Source organism: Wasmannia auropunctata, unplaced genomic scaffold (genome assembly GCF_000956235.1).
Source record: "Wasmannia auropunctata unplaced genomic scaffold, wasmannia.A_1.0 LD334250.1, whole genome shotgun sequence".
NCBI classification, from domain to species: Eukaryota; Metazoa; Arthropoda; class Insecta; order Hymenoptera; family Formicidae; genus Wasmannia; species Wasmannia auropunctata.
In genome coordinates, this window is record NW_012028640.1 from 614357 (window position 1) to 632491 (window position 18135).

The following is an 18135-nucleotide window of genomic DNA, read 5'->3' on the forward strand; positions in this document are numbered from 1 at the left end:
AACAATGAAGAGCTTTCGTTTGTAAACTGGAAACAGAAAGAGCGAGGGAAACGGCGATGTTTTTTGTAAATCCCAGATATCCGCGTAGCATTCTCATATGCCAATGTGCACTTTGCCGCGAGAGAAGAATACAGTCGAGCGGAGAATCAAATATTCTGTAGTATGATGGACCGTCGGACCGTCTGTATCCATTGGGGTATAACGCGATTCCGCGGTTTGTCAAGATATTTACGAGTTTCTTTTCCTCTCAGTGCTACACTCGCATTTTTATATTATGTCACATGCGCAGACATAGTATCCCAGAGGAGATACATCTTAATTTCATTTTGCCGGATGGGAATTGAGACTTTCGATACGAAAGCTGTAAACGTTTATAAAATCCACGAATAACTATTTCCGTCATGTTTTAAAAACAAATATGATTTGTTAGGGTTTTATAATGAATAAGTAGTTTATTCAGAAAGAGAGAGAGAGAGAGAGAGGTTTTTGCATTAATAATAAAATTTTTAATTACATTGAAAGATATATTTTATATGACTCTAAATATTATTAAAAAATTTACTTTTTATTACAATATGACGTATCCGTTCCGTTCTATATTAAACTTCGTGGATTATGCATAAGGCTTCATATGTGTTCGCGTATAATGGCGTAAGTCGAACTTTAAGTAGATAAGTTTCGCATATGGTCAGCCGTGTACACGATGTCTCCCTCCCTCTCTCCCTCCCTCTTTCTCTCTCTCTCTCGTTTTCTTTCTTTTACTCAAAAACGTGACCATCCAAATTCAATTCCTCTATTCCTTTATGATAAAAGTATGCATTGGTTTACTTTGCCATGAAAACTGCCTATCTCGCTGGTTTATCGCGTATATGTATGTCGCCGCACGTTCCGCGAGAAATTTGATGGAAGGTATTTTAAGCCTAGAACGCGCAGCTTCACAATCTTTATGTCTTCGCATAATGGCGTACAGCGTATCACAAGCGTATCTCGAGCAACTTTATTTTTCGAGTTAAATCGCCTTTAGAATTCTTGCTACGTATTTTTATCTGTGTTTTCCATCCGCGTGTTTTACGCTTTAAATAACAGCATACGATTGCATTCAGAAAGACTTGTGTTATTCGAGCTTATTGCGCGGCTTTAAATCAATGTGTTATAATGCAAGCGGGACAAAACATGCCGCGGTATCGGGCCGCATTTGTTAAGTGGAAACGATATACGAGCCACGAGTCGGGAATAAAGCCACGGCGCTAGCACTTTCGTGCACTTTTCGTACGATGATGCTATCTCCGCGCGTAAGTCGAAACGAGCCCAGGTGGCGTGAAATTAATCTCGTAATATGCGGCTCTGAGGTTTACGAACCGCGGTTTCGGCGGTTAAAGATCGCTTTCTGCCTCTCTGACTTCGTTAGCATTCCCAGCAGTGTTTTACATAGAGCTTTTCGTGCTAGCTCATTCTATTTACAAATGTTGGCTAGAAAAATATGTTCGCAAAGAAATGCATTTTTTATAGCACACAAGACGAAACGTGTACAATAGTTTGAGATAAATATTTTTTTTATTATTAATATTAAAATTCGCGTAACGTCTAATTGTAACGCTTGTAGAATATAACACTTCAAATTGTAACGCTGGTACACTTCTATATAAATATTTTATAGAAGTATAATAATTTAAAAAGACTATAATTATAATTGAAATAATTTGCATAAATGATTGATATTATAAATAACTTTTTATTAAGGAAATGAAACGTATAATATAGCGCACAGATGTATTGATATTGCGAAACTTCTTGTTTCGATTTTCGATCACACCTCGTTAGTCAATGTCGTATTTCTTCGCGCTTCCTCGCTAGAAATACGAGGAAACCGATGCAATGAAGATTTCTCCACACTTTATAGTCTTGATTAATTAACTCGCAACGTGTTTCTTAATTTACTGCACAATAAACTGCCGTGTTGATAACGATGTTCATGTATTACGAACGCGCGCAACAGGTTCACCCTTTTTCTTTGTAAAGAAGATAAACGCTCGAACGTTTTTACTGGAATATTATTAAGTGATATTGACATCACTCTTAATAATATTCTGAATGTTTTCAATTAAGAATTAGAGAGATAAAGTGAAAGAGATTCTCTTTTTATTTGACGAAAGTTCGTACTTTTAAGTATGAGACAACTTGTTGAATTGATAAGAAAGGAAAACTTAAGAGATAAAATGAAGACCTTATTTCGAGAAAAATACGTTGTATGTATATATATATATATATATATACATATATTTTTCACGTTATATATATATATATATATATATATATATAAAACATTTATTAACATTTATTTAGAAAAAAATAAAGAATTTAACATGCGCATAATTATTTTGGACATTAATTTCAATATATTTGTATTTTACAGATCAACGTAATCCTGTATTTAAACTCTGCTGCTGCGCATCGTATTGGTGAGTCAAATTATTTTTTTTTATTTGAAGTTAGAACAATAGACAGATAAAAATTGTATTAGATATGCACGATTTATACATTTATAGGTATATATATTAATTTAAGAACATTAAAATGTTACAGACAAATATAATATTTTATAAATTTAGTTTCTTAAAATAGATGAATTAAATTGTGGATTAAACCACCGCCACAAAATAATAATACATAATCTTAGAATATATATTTTATGGAAATGAATCTATAAAATATTATATTTGTCTATAATATTTGAATGTTATCTAACAATTTCTATCTTGCATACTAGAAATTAAGATTTTCAGAAAATACAATTAAAAAAAACACCATAAAGTTATATTAAAATTGTTATTTAAATTATTTTGGCATCAGTTACGTTAAAATTTTGAGTTAATTATTTAAATGAATAAAAAAGTAAAAAAAGATGAGAAGATAATAAAATCAAAATATGAAAAATAAGATGTGTTTAGCAGACAAATTTTTTAAGTTTTTTTATGATGTTCTCTATTTGGATGAAGATTAAAGCAAGATATATTATAAATAAATAAATAAAGAAATATTTGACAGAATTACAATTAATTTATTCAATAGAAAAAAGAATAAAAGTATGAAATGCACTAATTATTATTATATATTTATTTTGTAATATAACTTTATTCTAATTTTGCGTGTGTAATCTATTTATCTATATTTATTAATAACTTAACTTTATATTATTTGAAACAAGGTAAAATAATATCTGATGTGTAATCTTTCGCTGAATAGATCAAGTTTTTATATGTGTAAATTACCTCAGAATGAAATTGATATGTCAATTTAATTAAAATATTTGACGTAGATACTGAAATAATACGAGTATATCACATTAGAAATAATATTAATGCACGCGCGCATTAACGATATATTAACGCGATTTCTACGATACATCATCATAAAAATTTATGAAGATATCTATCGGAAATATGAAAAATTCATATCTATTGTATGGACGCACGCGCGTCCCATCATTCATTTCGAATCTTGTGTCATTGCCGAATGGCACACGAAACTTTAGCCATTACGAGGAGTAATCGACCAAAATCGATCTTTCTTCCGACTTGTAAGCCTACTTTGATTATTGACTTATAATTCGATATTTTTGTCACATCGTCGTTACTATAAATATCTTCGTTTATGCCAATGTTATGTAAATCGCCCATGAACTAATATTGGCTGCAAATACGTTTAGTATTTGATCTCTATTTTCAACTTGAATCACAAATTACATAATTCGATCTCTATGTTTGACTTGAATCAAAAATTACAGAATTTATCTTATGACACTGAAAACATTTGACTAATTTTAGTCATGTATAGTACATGTATATCTAGGAGTTCTTATTAGATTATATCTGACTTTTTATTAAATTTTTGCTGCACATATTCAAAACATGATACATTTATTCATGTTTATTACTGGACAAATTACATTTTAATAACGCTTGCTTTCTCCACATATGTAGTTTTTTTAACTACATATATGAGGTTATAATATTCTTCATGTAATTTGAAGAATATTAATATTTATTATTTGAGATCAACTTAATATTAAATCTACATTGACGTAGAAATATGTACTTGATAAAAATGGCAATATTAATATAACAGAATACGAATAAAACGATAGATATGACAAAAATAATTAATTAGCAAAATTCACGCATGATTTCTATATGTACTGTAATTAGACTCGATATTATCTTCAAATAAGAACCATCTGAATATTTTACCATATTTTACAAAAATTAAATGTATAAGTGATTTGTTATATATGATTAGTAAATAGTAATTTATTTTTATAAATTAAATCGCGTTGCGATTTATCATCGCGCATATTCGTTATTACATGTTTGGAGGTATGAATTTTTGCGTGATAATTTAGGTGGTTTAAAAGAAACTTTTGATATCTCGATATTTATAGAAAATATTTATTATCGTATTTTTTCGAATTCATATGTTACAGAAAATGGTAATTGTGGAATAATCATATTTGCATTTTACGGTAAATGTTATCTAACAAAGATATTTAGCCATTTTAATTATTCTGTTGTTTATTTAAGTTAATAGAGAAAGAGAATTTCGAGCTATATTATTTTTGAACAATATATCGAGCTGTCATCCGCCTTAGTTTCTCCCGAGGGCCGTGTTTTGCCCGGCTAAAATGCGAAATGTCGCGTACACTTGCAAGATTCAAGGAAAATACATTTCATCGGCAGGACGAAAGGTACACGCGACGCGGAACGATTTGGAGCGTGAAAAGTGTAACACGGAAAAACACTCGCGCCGGGCTCACGAAGATTGGAAAATCTCGTTGGGAGTCCGTAGGCGAAATTTCTTCCCGTCGCTGATTTTTCCCTTTACACGTTCTGGCTCGGTACCCTTTAACCATATTGACTGCCGCGGGACGATATTTTATTGTGTTTACCAGACACGCGTAATCGCACCGAACAACAAATCAGATATACAACAATATGTTCGATATTTGTCTTAGCTTATTGTTGGTATATTAATCCCCCCTCTCCACACACACCACACACATCCGAACGAATTTACTGTAGAAAGATCTATATGCTTCGCGATATGAGCATTCCATCACGTTAATAGAGAAGACATATTACGGGAAAAGGTAAGCTTTGTCGTGCAATTAAATGTAATATACGCGATTCGTTTTCGGGTATTTAAATTATATATAACCGAATGCAGCTGGCATTTATGAATATAACACATCGTGTACGCCGTCTTATTTGCGATTATCAAGCCCCGACGCTGCCAGTTGAATATTTGACAACCTCGGCTGAAGCGTAGCTTCGTTTGGCGTATCGATTTTTCTTGATTGCACGGTCCCGACCGTTCGATTTGCGATATAATAAAATTTAACGGGACGGATGAAGAGCATTGAGAGAAGGGGGAAGGGAGAAGAGAGGATGTATCGAGGACAATACATACATCGGTATATACGTAGTAACGTGTACAGAACAGATTTTATCGTATGGCAAGGGAAATGTGACCGCGGATTTAGAATCCAGAACAGAACGACCGAACCTCGCGGGTCAACGAGCGGACTAATTTCACTCTTGATCCCGCGCATTAGTTCTGCTATCGACATCCGCCCCGCTGGCCTGAGAGCGTTAATTCTCGAGCGTGGGGGGGGGGGGGACATCGAAGAAATATCTCGATCGACGGGAGTCGCGACTTATACATCCGGAATTTCTAGAACCAGAGCGACATTCACTTTCATGATTTTCCTTAATCGCTAACTATGTCGTTTATCTCGACAAGATTAAAGCGCAATACGTTATCGCCACCTCACTTTCTATAGTTCCATTTATAGCTGATTTATTACGATTCAATTAATGGCGATTGTTTTTTGTATCAATGTCAATTTGAGAGAAAGCGTCTTCGCGTTTTATTGGTATTTATTAAGGATAAAATCCTGCCTTTTGATGTTCGTGCCTTAGATTAGTTACGTTGACATGTATAATTCTATTTTAACGGACGACGGCTTTAATTGAAGAACCTTGTCTTCTATATTTCTCATTTTCGAAAATAATACAGCAAATTCTGCATTATTTTCTTATTTGAGAGTTCTTAAATAGAATACCTTTATTTAAAAAAATGCAAATTTCCGAATGATAGCGGGTATATATGTGTCTTATTTGCTGAATCTGGATCAATCTCTCGCGACCGTCATCGGTGCGCTGAGAATATGTTCCCGATATCTATTCATAGCGCACAGACCTGACATAGGGCTGAATTCTTTTCCTCGGGCAGACGAAGCCGGCCCATTTTTTCGTTATATCTTTTGGAACGAGCTTTCGTGTCGCAGCAAGGATTCTTGATCGAATGGAAGAGGGTCGCGGTCTCGACGCCCTCAGAGTTATTTGTCTCATTTCGTAATTTGTTGAGTAAGACGAATCACTTGGATTTGCCATGAGAGACACCGTTGCGAGTTAAGGGTCTACCTTGCTGCCCGAAAAAGAAAGCGATCTTTGGGAATTTTTTCAGGAAATATGATCAAGATTACATATTTTATTGTTTTTACACCTTATTTGTTGTACTTTTTTCTTTAATTTGTAATTTTTTGAAGTCAATTTGTTGAATGTAAGTCTATGAAAAGTTCCGGTGAAGAAGCCTTTCCGACTTGAACATGATGCCATGGTGGAAGTACTGCAAGTCGCACTAGTTATCTAAAACAGTTAAATGAACGAGTTTCCTGTTCAAAAAGAATCTCTATCGAATAGACTACGATAATTGAGTTTTCATGAAAATTAACAAAATGGCGACCATTTGAAAAAAAAAAGTTCGATTTTTGGCCTTAAATTTTGCTCTTATTTTTGCGATAAAAAAAGTATTATTGATATCAATATAATATCATAGTCTATTCTATAGAGACATCTATAGAGACATTCTTTTTGAACAGAAAAATCGTTGGTTTAAGATGACTGATGCGACCTACAGTACTTCCCACATGGCGCCATGTTCAAGTCGGAAAAGCTTCTTCACCGGAACTTTGCATATACAGTCAACAAATTAACTTTAAAACATTATAAATTAAAGAGAAAAGTACAAATAAAATGTAAAAACAAGTGTGATCTTGATCACATTTCTTTCTTTCTCGAGCTACAAGGAATGGACCCTTAATCTCGCCGCACAACTACGAGAGACGTATCTCAACTTCTTTTTTTTTTCCGCCACGTGCAGGAAAACGTCGGATCCGTCTATCGGCGCGCGTAGACGTCGGTGATCCTCGCTTTTTGCATATAGGAAAGGTCGGTGACGTATCGGCGATTTACCTTAGAGACGTGGATTTATACCGCGCACTCTAAAATGCATTTTGCGAGCGACAGCACTTGGATGAGATTACCGATGACTTCCGATACGAATATGTTATCGAGCTTACCGAAATCTAATGCTGATTCGAGCTTTTGACGTACTCGCGATCGTAAAGTGATTAGCTTTCTTACGTGCACGTAAGATCATTCGACGATCTTACGTTAAGATATATACGTACAGGATAATTCGTTCAGAAGTACGTGTACTGTGTACGCAAGTACAGCGAGTATAGCATTAAAATTTCTGGTGTGTCGAGTCTATCAGACATGCCTTCCTTTTACGGCTGCAACGCCCGTTTCCATGTCAGAATTGTTCGTGAAAAATGATGGATCGTTCGCACACATATAACACGGGGTTGCGCAATGAATTCAAAATTATGCGTTTTATCGTTTCGTGCCGTTACTCTGTTTTTTCGTCACGTGGGCTATTCTTCATGTAACGTGATAAGAGTGACATAACTCATCCCACTGCTTAAGAACTGTATTTGCATTTTATATTAAGTAAAGCACGAATTTTTTTTTATTCCCGATACGAGAACACTATTACACTCAATCTGTCAATCAAGTATAAATGGAAATTAGGGTAAAAGCCTTAGAAATTTTACGTCGATTACAGGGACTAAAATCTCTGATGAATCTGAAAAAATGTTTAAGTTGACGTATTATATACATATTATATATGCATTTTTTAATTCTCGCTTTATTCCGTAAAATCTAGACTTCGCCAGTCACCTTTTTACATAGTACAGTCATTTAGTTGAACGTGTTAACAAGCGAACATCTGGGTTGGTACAATCCGCAATTATGGTTGCCTCTCGCGCGCAGCGATCGCCGCATGTCTCGTCCGACATCTCGTAGCCGCTTCCACCGTGCAGAGTTTTTTTTTCCTTTCTTCCTCCAGCCGGAGGGAAAGAGAAAGGGAGAGAGAGAGAGAGAGAGAGAGAGAGAGAGCGGCGCACGGGGTAAGTCGTACAAGAGGTGGTGGATGCTGAGAGAGGGTTGGCGGGGGCGGTTTCGGCCGGGGGCGCGCGCCGTGGAGAACGCGTCGCTCGCTCTTGGGGGCGTGCGGGCGAGTCAGTGCGCGGCGAGGCGCGCCAGCTGCCGCACGTCATGATTCTACCCCAGGTGAGCGACGATGTACCCAGACACTACCACTACCATCCCGTCGTTAACAGGACGACCGCCGAGAATCGTGAATATAACACTCAAATGATAGTCCCTGTGCATGATGAGTGTGCCGGCGATCTTTTTAGTTCTTCATTTTTTCGTTTTCAGCACGAAGCAGCATGAGTAAATCTTTTTCTTTCACCCTCCCCATATCCCCCGTGATACCTGCGCGGATATCTCACCTTGTACGCGTACCTGCACTACGTGAAGAGGTCTGATTTTAAGAAAAATGGAGGGACGAGAAGTAGGAAAATGCTCCCGAGTGCGAGTATCACGCAGTGATGTGCGAGCGACCGGCGGCAGTTAAATTTCACGTGTTTTCGTGCCGTGACGCGACGGTATATGTTCGAGTTATTTCCAAGGGCGGAAGTGAATGAAGATAACGGAGATCCCTCTTCGCCGAGTTGAGGAAAAAAGAAACGGCGGTGTCATTAAGAGACGACACCGAGATTTGTGCCCGAGGAAAAATAATTTTCTCATGTGCTACCTGCAGCTGCTTCGTGGTTTCGCCGTACCTGAGAGTGCGACGGATATCGCTGCGTCTCGAATTTCGTGAGAGCCGCAAATTGCAACCGCAAATTACACTGCCGTTTTTAACATCGTGAAATTTGATGCCGGGCCTGGCCGAGAAAATCGATTCGTTCGCCGGCGAAATAGTTCGCGGGTAAAAATAACCCGTAAGATAACGCCGACGATGGAAATTTTAATTTACGAGGCATGAAGGTGTAATCGTACGAGAATCATAACCGAGCCGATGTGTAGAGGGTGATAAAGCTCAATTTTATCAGCTCGGTGAGTCTCGTGAAACGCAACGTGAAAAAAAAATGCATTACCTTCGCGGGATATGACGATAGACAAACGGACAAAAAATTGATCTGCCGTCAGCGAAATGATTCGTTGTTGAAAATATCGTGAATAATAAACAGCAGAATGAAATTTTTTATTTGAGAGAAAACGAGTTATATTAAAGTCAGAATTGAATTTGGTTCAGATTTTGTTCCGTTCAGTTTTTGCAAACTTCCCGAATATTTTTCGTGAGTTTCAAAATCTCTTTTCCGAGACGCATGATACGCAGAAACTTTATAAAGAACTTTACGAATCGGAGTTACTGCGGGAGCGGCTTTACTATCGCCGCAACAGGTCCCCGTATATTTTGGTCGTTATCGTCACGATAATGGTAATTTCCCTATCGCGCTCTCCGGTAGATTGATTATCAATGATTGACCGAAGGAAATGTAGGCCGAGCTTACAGAAAAGGGAGAAAACGTCTTTTAGTCTCGAGAAAGTCCTCGTTATGCTTAATTTATCGCTTATCTGCATATTGTGATATGTATTATAGTTTGCATGTTCTTATCGTAATTACTGATGCAAGATACATAAAATTGCCGAAATCTTTAACATGAATTTAGGGATACTTATATACGAGAAGACTAGAAAAGGAAACTTGCAATTTCTTTAAATTTTTCGCATATAATTATTTTATAATATGTCTTCGCGAGCATATTATTTTATAATATGTTTTAAACATCTTTATATTTTATAAACGTACACGTTTAGAAAAATTTATTTAATGACAATAATTTATATTTTAGCACCAAATACTGCATAAATTAGTTAGTTCGTTTCTTTAGTTAGTTTAGGGGATTTCATATAATATATTTTAAAAAATTCTTCCGAAAAAACTGCTATATTTTTCCAATATTTTAAATACTTTTCAAAATATTAAGAACACAATACTTTCCGTTGGATAATTTTTACATATAAATCTAAAGATGTTTTTATATTGGCCGTAAAGTGCTGTAGAAATGACAATATTTGATTTAAAGCTTTCTAAAAATCTAAAAGCTTTCAGGCGCATAGCAATACAATATGATTCTAAAACAGTAACTTTTTGACTCTAATACAGAAACTTTCTGATATCGATATGTAGCATTGTCAAAATCGGTATTTAACACCTAAACTCTTTGCAGTTCTTAGTGTCGATCCACAATAAGACTTTTAAGCCTTACACCGTAAGATATTGATCGATTACAATTATTCTCCTCATATTCGACTATGATTCGACTATTTCTTACTGCTTAAAATCCTTATTGTGGACCGACACTTATTGAAACTAGATTCGACATAATGCTTTGCGATAATTTCACATGATTCTCTAAGTCTAGTCTCGTAGGACTCGTAGAACTCGTAGATACTTATGCATAAGTTTACTTCTTTTTTTATGAAAGACGATGAATACAAAAATCGCGTAGTTGCGGAATGGTAGAAATCCAATTTCGCGGAAAGATGGTTGAAAGAGAGTTCTTCGTCACGGAGGTACGCCGCGTCGGTCGCCGAGTTCCGCGGAATTCGTAAAAATTACTTTCCACCGGAGTGAAGTTTAAGAAGAGCCTTTAAACAGCGCCGAGTCTGGTACTCGCCCGGAATCTCTAATCGCTCGAATGAGAGAGAGATAGGCAGAGGGAGAGAGAGAGAGAGACGGTTTGGACACGATCGCGACTTGAAATCGACGCGATTAATCCGCTGAAAGACCAAACTTTCGGAAGAGCGGCGATATAAGTGCGACGAGTGGCTGATTGAATGTCGCCGCACGTGCCGGTTGGTTCGTGCTCTCGAGGGTGGAATTAAATGTTTTAGACTCCTATAACTGGAAACACAATTACGAACATTTTTCAATTTCCCGCTGAAAACTTTATTCATTATAGATCCGTGTTTATTAATTCGTAAGTCACTTCGGTGAAACGGATTCGGCATCCTAAGTACCCGGCCAGTTTGCGATTCGTAATTTTCGAAAAGACGTTCGAATCGTAAAGAGGAAAAAGTGCACCCGCCGTTTCTCGGTGGTGGAAATTATTCTGTAATGTCAGTCCATCAAGGGCAATTACAGAAATGTCTTTGAAATGCTTCCTACGTCGCGACATTTTCTCTAAACGCGCCGTTAAGCGCAGAATATCTTGCGTGCGTTTAATGTCCTCGCGTGCAAAGAAGTACGAAGCTCATTTCGATTGCGGAAATTATCTGCGTGATGCAGATACAAAGTATTATGGTGAATGTCTTACGTGACACAATTAATTAATAATAAATAAAAATTATTAACTGTTTATATTGAATGTCGCTCAAACAATGGCTAAAGATTGTAAAATATATATGTATATATATATATACCGAACTGGACTCTTTGATGTCGCGGTAAACAAATTAATATGTTCCGTTCGTATCCAACACAAAATGCTCATTAAAACTTCCGCGCGGCATCATAGAAGCAAAGTGTTTTTGTTTGTACTCGGTGGACCGCAAAACATCGTAACGTCATGTATTACGTTTGCAATGCATATTTCGCAGGGTATTTTGTTACTCAGAAAACACAAGTTTGAAAATGGGACTTGCAGCCACTAAATACACATCGCAGAACGAGAAATTCGTAAGAAAATAATAGAAATTTGTGATGTGCGCGTGGAAAATTTGAAGGTAAAGTTTATTATTTACAAAATGATCCACTCGACATGTGTGAGAAGAAGTAGGAGATAAACTCGAAATGTATAAAGAGCCGCGAGAGACCGCGATCTTATAATTTATATTGTTAATACTACTGACATTTTTATGCAAATATACGGTCTTATTAAAAAGCGCTAAGCGTGCTAATTAAAAAGTACTTAGCGTGATCGTTCTACTCGTCCCGAGTGTTACCTTTGCGAACGAGTGTCCTAAGTGTGTGGCTTTTCTTCTGTGGGATTAAAGTACATTAAAAACTTTTCCAACCAACGCAGCTGGGTTCGCGTATACCGGGTATTGTCAACGTCTTCGTTGCATGAAACGAGGAAGGAATTTTCTTTTCGCAATGCAATCAAAAGTGGATAGTTTCATATATTGTTACAGTTGCTCAAGTGCCGTATAGCCGCGGAGAAAAGTCGCACGGCTACGGCGTCCTCTCGTCGAGGTCGAAGGGGAGAAGGTTTAACGTCGTGATATGGCGCGGAAGCGAAGTTTAATCTCTGTTACGGGAAACGTTTCCGTACAGTTCGCGATCGCCGAGTTTCGGATTTTCCACCGAGGAACTTCGCGGAGACGCGTCGCGAAACCGGACGTCCGCGAAATTCTCCTTTTGACGGGGTGGAATTCGCCCGAACTCCACCTGATATCCATCCGCCGCGCCGGCATGCCGGAGATTGTCCCGGCCGAATTTTAATCGGGCGACTTTTCCTGTCCCCTGAGGAGGAGATGCCGCAAGTTCTCGACAAGTCTTAACTCGTCGATCGTTTCGCGAAAGTAGATGCAGTAAACGTGTATTCCCACGAGAAGATGACGGCCACGTCTTTCAAGCTCTCATTTTACTACGAAAGTTTCTCGTATTGCGAGCGAAATGACGAGAGATACGGTTAGAATGAAATTTCCAAGGAAAGTTTGTGAAAAGCTCCGTCTCTGTTGTTTTAAACGGAGCAAACTGGTCATTGAACTGTAATAAATACTACCGATCGATAATGGCTTTTCATATAAGAATTAATTTAAAAAAAGTAAACGACGAATGTCACACGTTCAATTATAAGAGTTACTGGAAGAACATCATTGAATAATATATAACATTAAAAATAAGTTTACTTGTTCAAAATAGCAATACTTTAATATGATTTAAAAAAGAAAATCTATCTTAAGCAATTAGTGTGATATGAATTATGTAATTTTATGTGTAAGATATGTAAGATATAAGTTCAGAATTTTATATTGCAAATATGTAGAAATAATTTCTTTATATTTATTTATGTCTTAGCTGATGTACATATCTCTCTCGTATTCATAGCGGAAATTTAATCGGAATCGATATTGCGCTATTTTGAATATCTTTCCATATTCAAAATTTTCTTTTAGACTTTTTACTATATGATCAAACATTGGCCAGTACAGCTCAAGAAGCAGTATACGCTTGCGAAGATTAGAATTCGTTTCAAGTTAAAGCAACCATAGAAATGACATTCGAGTTTGAATTCGAATGGAACTAACGAGGTATGCGCCCTTAGGGAGATATCGAAAAGATCTCGAGGCGTCTTAGGACCCTCGAAATACTCACACTTTTGACGAAGTGAAATTTCTCTTCGAATTCTATATAGGTTTTTCCGGGGTGCTCTCGTGCACCAGATCCAATCGGATCTATGGGATAAATCGGATTTGAATTGGGGCAAACTTTACTCTCTCGCGATGGTTTCGCCTTTTCTTATGAGTCTTCCGACAATGCTTTCAAGATACCACGCGAAGGGTCCAAATGTTCGGCCCCGTCGGGAGAACGCGCCCTCAATAACGGCAGGGTGAGAAAATTGCAGTTTCATTTTGAAGCTGCAGCATCTGAAGTTATTATATTAGTTTCGAATAAGTCGAAAAGGCTGTGATTTATCTTATATTTTACGAACCGTAATCTTATATATTTCACGAACTCGCGATATTTGATCTTTATAACGCTATCCCTGCAAATACCTCGCGCGATAAAAATCGTTTTAGTCGTATCGGCGAAGTATCGGAGATTTTTTTTTTCCAGTCGTGAGTGGAATTACCCTGACGCGTGTCTGTATGTTTTGCGGATTATCGGCGCGCTTTAATCTCGAAACGCGGCCGCGCGGAATATCCCCTATCTCGTATCCGGCGGAGTTTTGTTTAACCACCGCTATATAACGTGTAACAATGTAATTAGCGATCGCGATCTTGGAATATGCGCGCGCGCGGAAGTCTTCCATCTCTCAAGAAATTCCGACCGCCGCCTCGCGGCCGATCCCTCGAGAGATTCGCGCATTTCTGACGAGGGGATGGAATGTACCCTATACCGCGACTATATAGTTGTATTTCTTTTCCCCCTCCGAGTTCCCCGGAGTTATTCCAAACGAATTTAGATGGAAGGGATTTTTTTCGAACGCGCGTGGGAGACTCTCCTCTTCCACCGATCTCGCACGATGGCACTGCCACTTTCCATACATTACCTTCCATTATACATTACCGTGTCCTGAAAATAATCGATCGGCCCATATACGACATTGATATCTGCGCTGGAGCGTACACTCCGCCGACTACGTCAGAAAGGGGAAGTTTGTACACTCTCCTAAATTTCGTATAGCACGCAAGTTTCAATAGAGGGGTCGTAATGGATGTACTTGAAGTGTAGGTGTGCCGATCCTCGAGAGCGCTTAAGATCCATGGAGCCCTTCTCTTCACAGTACGATACACCCCTTATCGGCTATTCTCCGACCATCGCGTTTTCTCTCTGGCAAGAAATGTTAATGCGTAGCACGGAGATTCGCGAGGCACGCGATATCTTCGCGAAAATAATAAATGGATCTGCAATTCTCCTCTGGAGAATCATGTCCCGTCATGAATAAAATTGATCAGCGTTTCGGTGCACGGGATAAGATATGAAAAACTACACGGAATTAGAATTGATAGAGACATCGTATCGCTTTCCTTTAAAAACTTTACAGTTTCCTCCCTGCGAGTTATTTTGCATACCTAACTAAAAAATAATTGATTATTTAATATATTATTTTTATTTACATCATATAAGAAAGATTTCATCTAACGCGTCGCACCACAATGCCTCTGGAATAATTTTCAGCGTAAAATTTTTGTCGATCAGCCGTAAGCGTGTTTCGTCAACGAGCGAGCAATTTGCACGTTCCCGGTGGACGTGTAAACTGCCCGTCAGCCGAAACGTACCTTTTACGCGTAATCGTTCGTCTCGCGGGAACAATTGATAAAAGCCGGTTTGCCAGCTTGGACCACTTACGTCGCAAAATTCTCCAGTCAGTCAGTGGTATTGTTGAAATAATTAGTGCGGCTCCGCGCGCTGACGTCGAATTCCCGCCGTGGCCGCCAATAGACCGTGGTCTCGAATGTAATGTTCCATTTGATAGCGCACCCATTCGCACGGCGATTGCACGCAAGCCTACTTCCGCTCTGCACTCGACCGCGTTCGCCGGCCGCGCCTGTTGCATGCTGCAGAGGATTTAATTCAAGATATGTGCGTGGATACTCACAAAATGCGATTCGAGTGGAATCGTACAGTTTTCTTCATTGATTTTAGAATTGGTTCGAATATTTGATAAGCTCGAATTGCTCCAAAGAAATCTTTGATAAAGATAGACTAAAGATAGCATCTTCTTCTAGATAGATTATACAATTTCGCGAATTAAAATTGGGGAGAACAGGGAAAAACGCAAGCGAGAAATACGGGACAAATGTGTTCAAATATTATAACTGTGTATAAAATATGCCAGTCAAGCATCGAATTTGAGGATCAAATTAAGTTCTGTTGTTCGATAAATTCCGATAATATTAAAACTTTCAACTTCTCGAAATTATTTTATCGACAACTTCACTTACCGGCGAAGTTATAATGTGTTATAAGGAAATTTTTATGGCGCGAATATGCTCTTTATACAGTTGACCCCAGGGTAATGGATAATGAATACTTTTTGTTTAGTCAGTATAGTGTAACCTTTTATTCCTTCCATAAATTGAAGGTGATAATAATAGTTATTAAAACGTTAATATAATATTTTTATATAATACTGAAAAAACTTGTTGAATGAAAACGATATTTTCATTTAACGGGAGAAGCAAATTGAGTCGCAATATTTTGTGCTCGCAATCAGTTATGCATTTTAATCTGTCTATCCGCAAGTTTCGCTATATTCGAAGAAATTTATCCATCTTTTTATCGTGTTAGAATGACAGTGCGAAGAAAAAATTTCTATGTGTATATCGTGCAAACATGGGAATAATCACGATAAACATCCGCTGAGCAAACACACGCCGCATCTGCGTTCTCACTGTCTCTCGTCGCACTTGTATTTGCATAGTAATTGCTAATTACCAATCGAGCTTTGTGCCGGACTGCGAATCTCGTGGGGAGTATATCGAAGCTGCTTCAACGGTTGGAGATAATCATCTGCGCCCTTGACAACATTAGGAATCAATTGCAGGACCTAATTAAGTCGAGTTAGCTGAGACGCAGAATTGCGAAATATATTTTCGTATCACGACAAGAGGTTTATTTCGTTTTAATCCATCGTTCGGTGTATTAATTTATTGATTATTCTATATTACAATATGTATCTATTCCATTATTCTGCATTATTCTAGAAAATTTTTTGCGATTGATGTGCACGTGACTAATTACATTCGATTGATTATATACTATATACATATATAATGTATTGTGGCGATCGTGGCGCGAGGAGCTTTACATGCTAAAAATCCGGGTTGAAATCCACCCAGAAAAATATAACTCTGAAATCGATTTTAATCGATTCGGAAGCGATCGCCGCCTCTCGGAAGGCAACGGCAAACCACCGAGAGTATCTTTACCAAGAGAACTTCTTCTTAAAAAATTGCCGCTGTTCAGAACCGGCGCTAAACTGTAGGTCCCGTATATTTACGTAAAAGTGTAAATAGCACACATCGCAGAAATACGAAAGAGAGGTCACCATGCTCTGATAAGAGTAGTAGGACTGACAATGAGAGATATATAATGTATATTACTGATCATATTAATTTAATTCAAAAATATGCTTATCATCATCATCATTTAATTATTTCTTATAATTTCATCATTAATAAACATTGATTTACTAAATTTTTCATTCAATAGCAAAAAAAATATAGCGATAAAATATTGTATGAAAAATATGACTAATTGAAAAATTTAGTAAATTAGAATTTATTAAAGTTAAAATTGTTAGAAGAATAATTAGATGATGATAGTACATATTTTTGGAATTGTTGTGATATAATCAGTAATATAATCGCAATTTTTTCGTTTTATATATACATATATATGTATATAATTAAAATTAATAAACACCCACATAGCAATTTATTTTGTCTAAAATTTCATGGAGAAAATAATTTCCTTGTGCGAGACGAACCCTTTTAACGAAATTATGCGTCATGTGTACGACAGAAACACTTGTTGGAATATTTGACGATGCGAAGATACCGCTCATATAGTTATATAATTACCTACGTATTACACCAAGCGGGATAAAATCACCGCGAGGCGCGTCGTATCAAGCTATATAATATTAAACATCCACCCCGGTAATCCCCGTAAGTTTGCAGGGCCTTCTCTAGAATTTTCCTTCCAGGCTGCAGGAAATGACTGTGTTGTAACTACGTAGGAAACTATAGTACGCCCCTAACTGCATTCTCAGACTAGCGGCATTAGATTAGACTGACGTTGTTACGCGGTGAAACAAACGTAAGACGAAAGACCTAATCAGGCTCGATTTCGATCAACGGAACAACGGATTCGGTTAGACGGAGGCAGCATTTTGCGATAACGAATTTACACGTAGATCTGCATTTTGCAAATCTCTCTTCCGCGTTCGGCATGCTGCGCTTCCTTCGCAACGGCGTGTAATGAGATTTAGAAGATGTTCAGATCCCCAATGGAAGTTTATCGGAAGGCAAAGTTACATTATAAAATTTTCCTAATACTCTTAAACATTCATCGCTCTTCATGTTGCACTTTGCTTTAATCGCAACTTAAGCGTAATGAGAATTGCAAGTGTAAAGTCCGCCATCATTTTCAATGAGGTATTTTCCGTTACGATCTCGGATGATAGAGTTGTCGTCAGAAATT

At 37.4% G+C, this 18135-nt stretch overlaps 1 protein-coding gene across 3 annotated transcripts in view; it reads left to right on the forward strand.

Moving 5' to 3' along the window:
* Positions 1–2437: 2437 nt before the first annotated feature.
* The window catches only part of LOC105458933 (dopamine receptor 1), a 93748-nt gene continuing 78050 nt past the window's right edge, over positions 2438–18135 (forward strand). The window contains exon 1 of one of the 3 annotated variants that reach the window (XM_011704556.1): positions 2438–2459. Coding sequence is in view for 2 of the 3 variants with exons in the window: in XM_011704554.1 (XP_011702856.1) it covers positions 8485–8541 (57 nt within the window). In the remaining variant the exon portion in view is untranslated. Of the gene's footprint in view, positions 2460–8431; positions 8542–18135 lie in introns of those variants that run through there. The other 2 variants (XM_011704554.1, XM_011704555.1) reach the window with 2 other exon arrangements.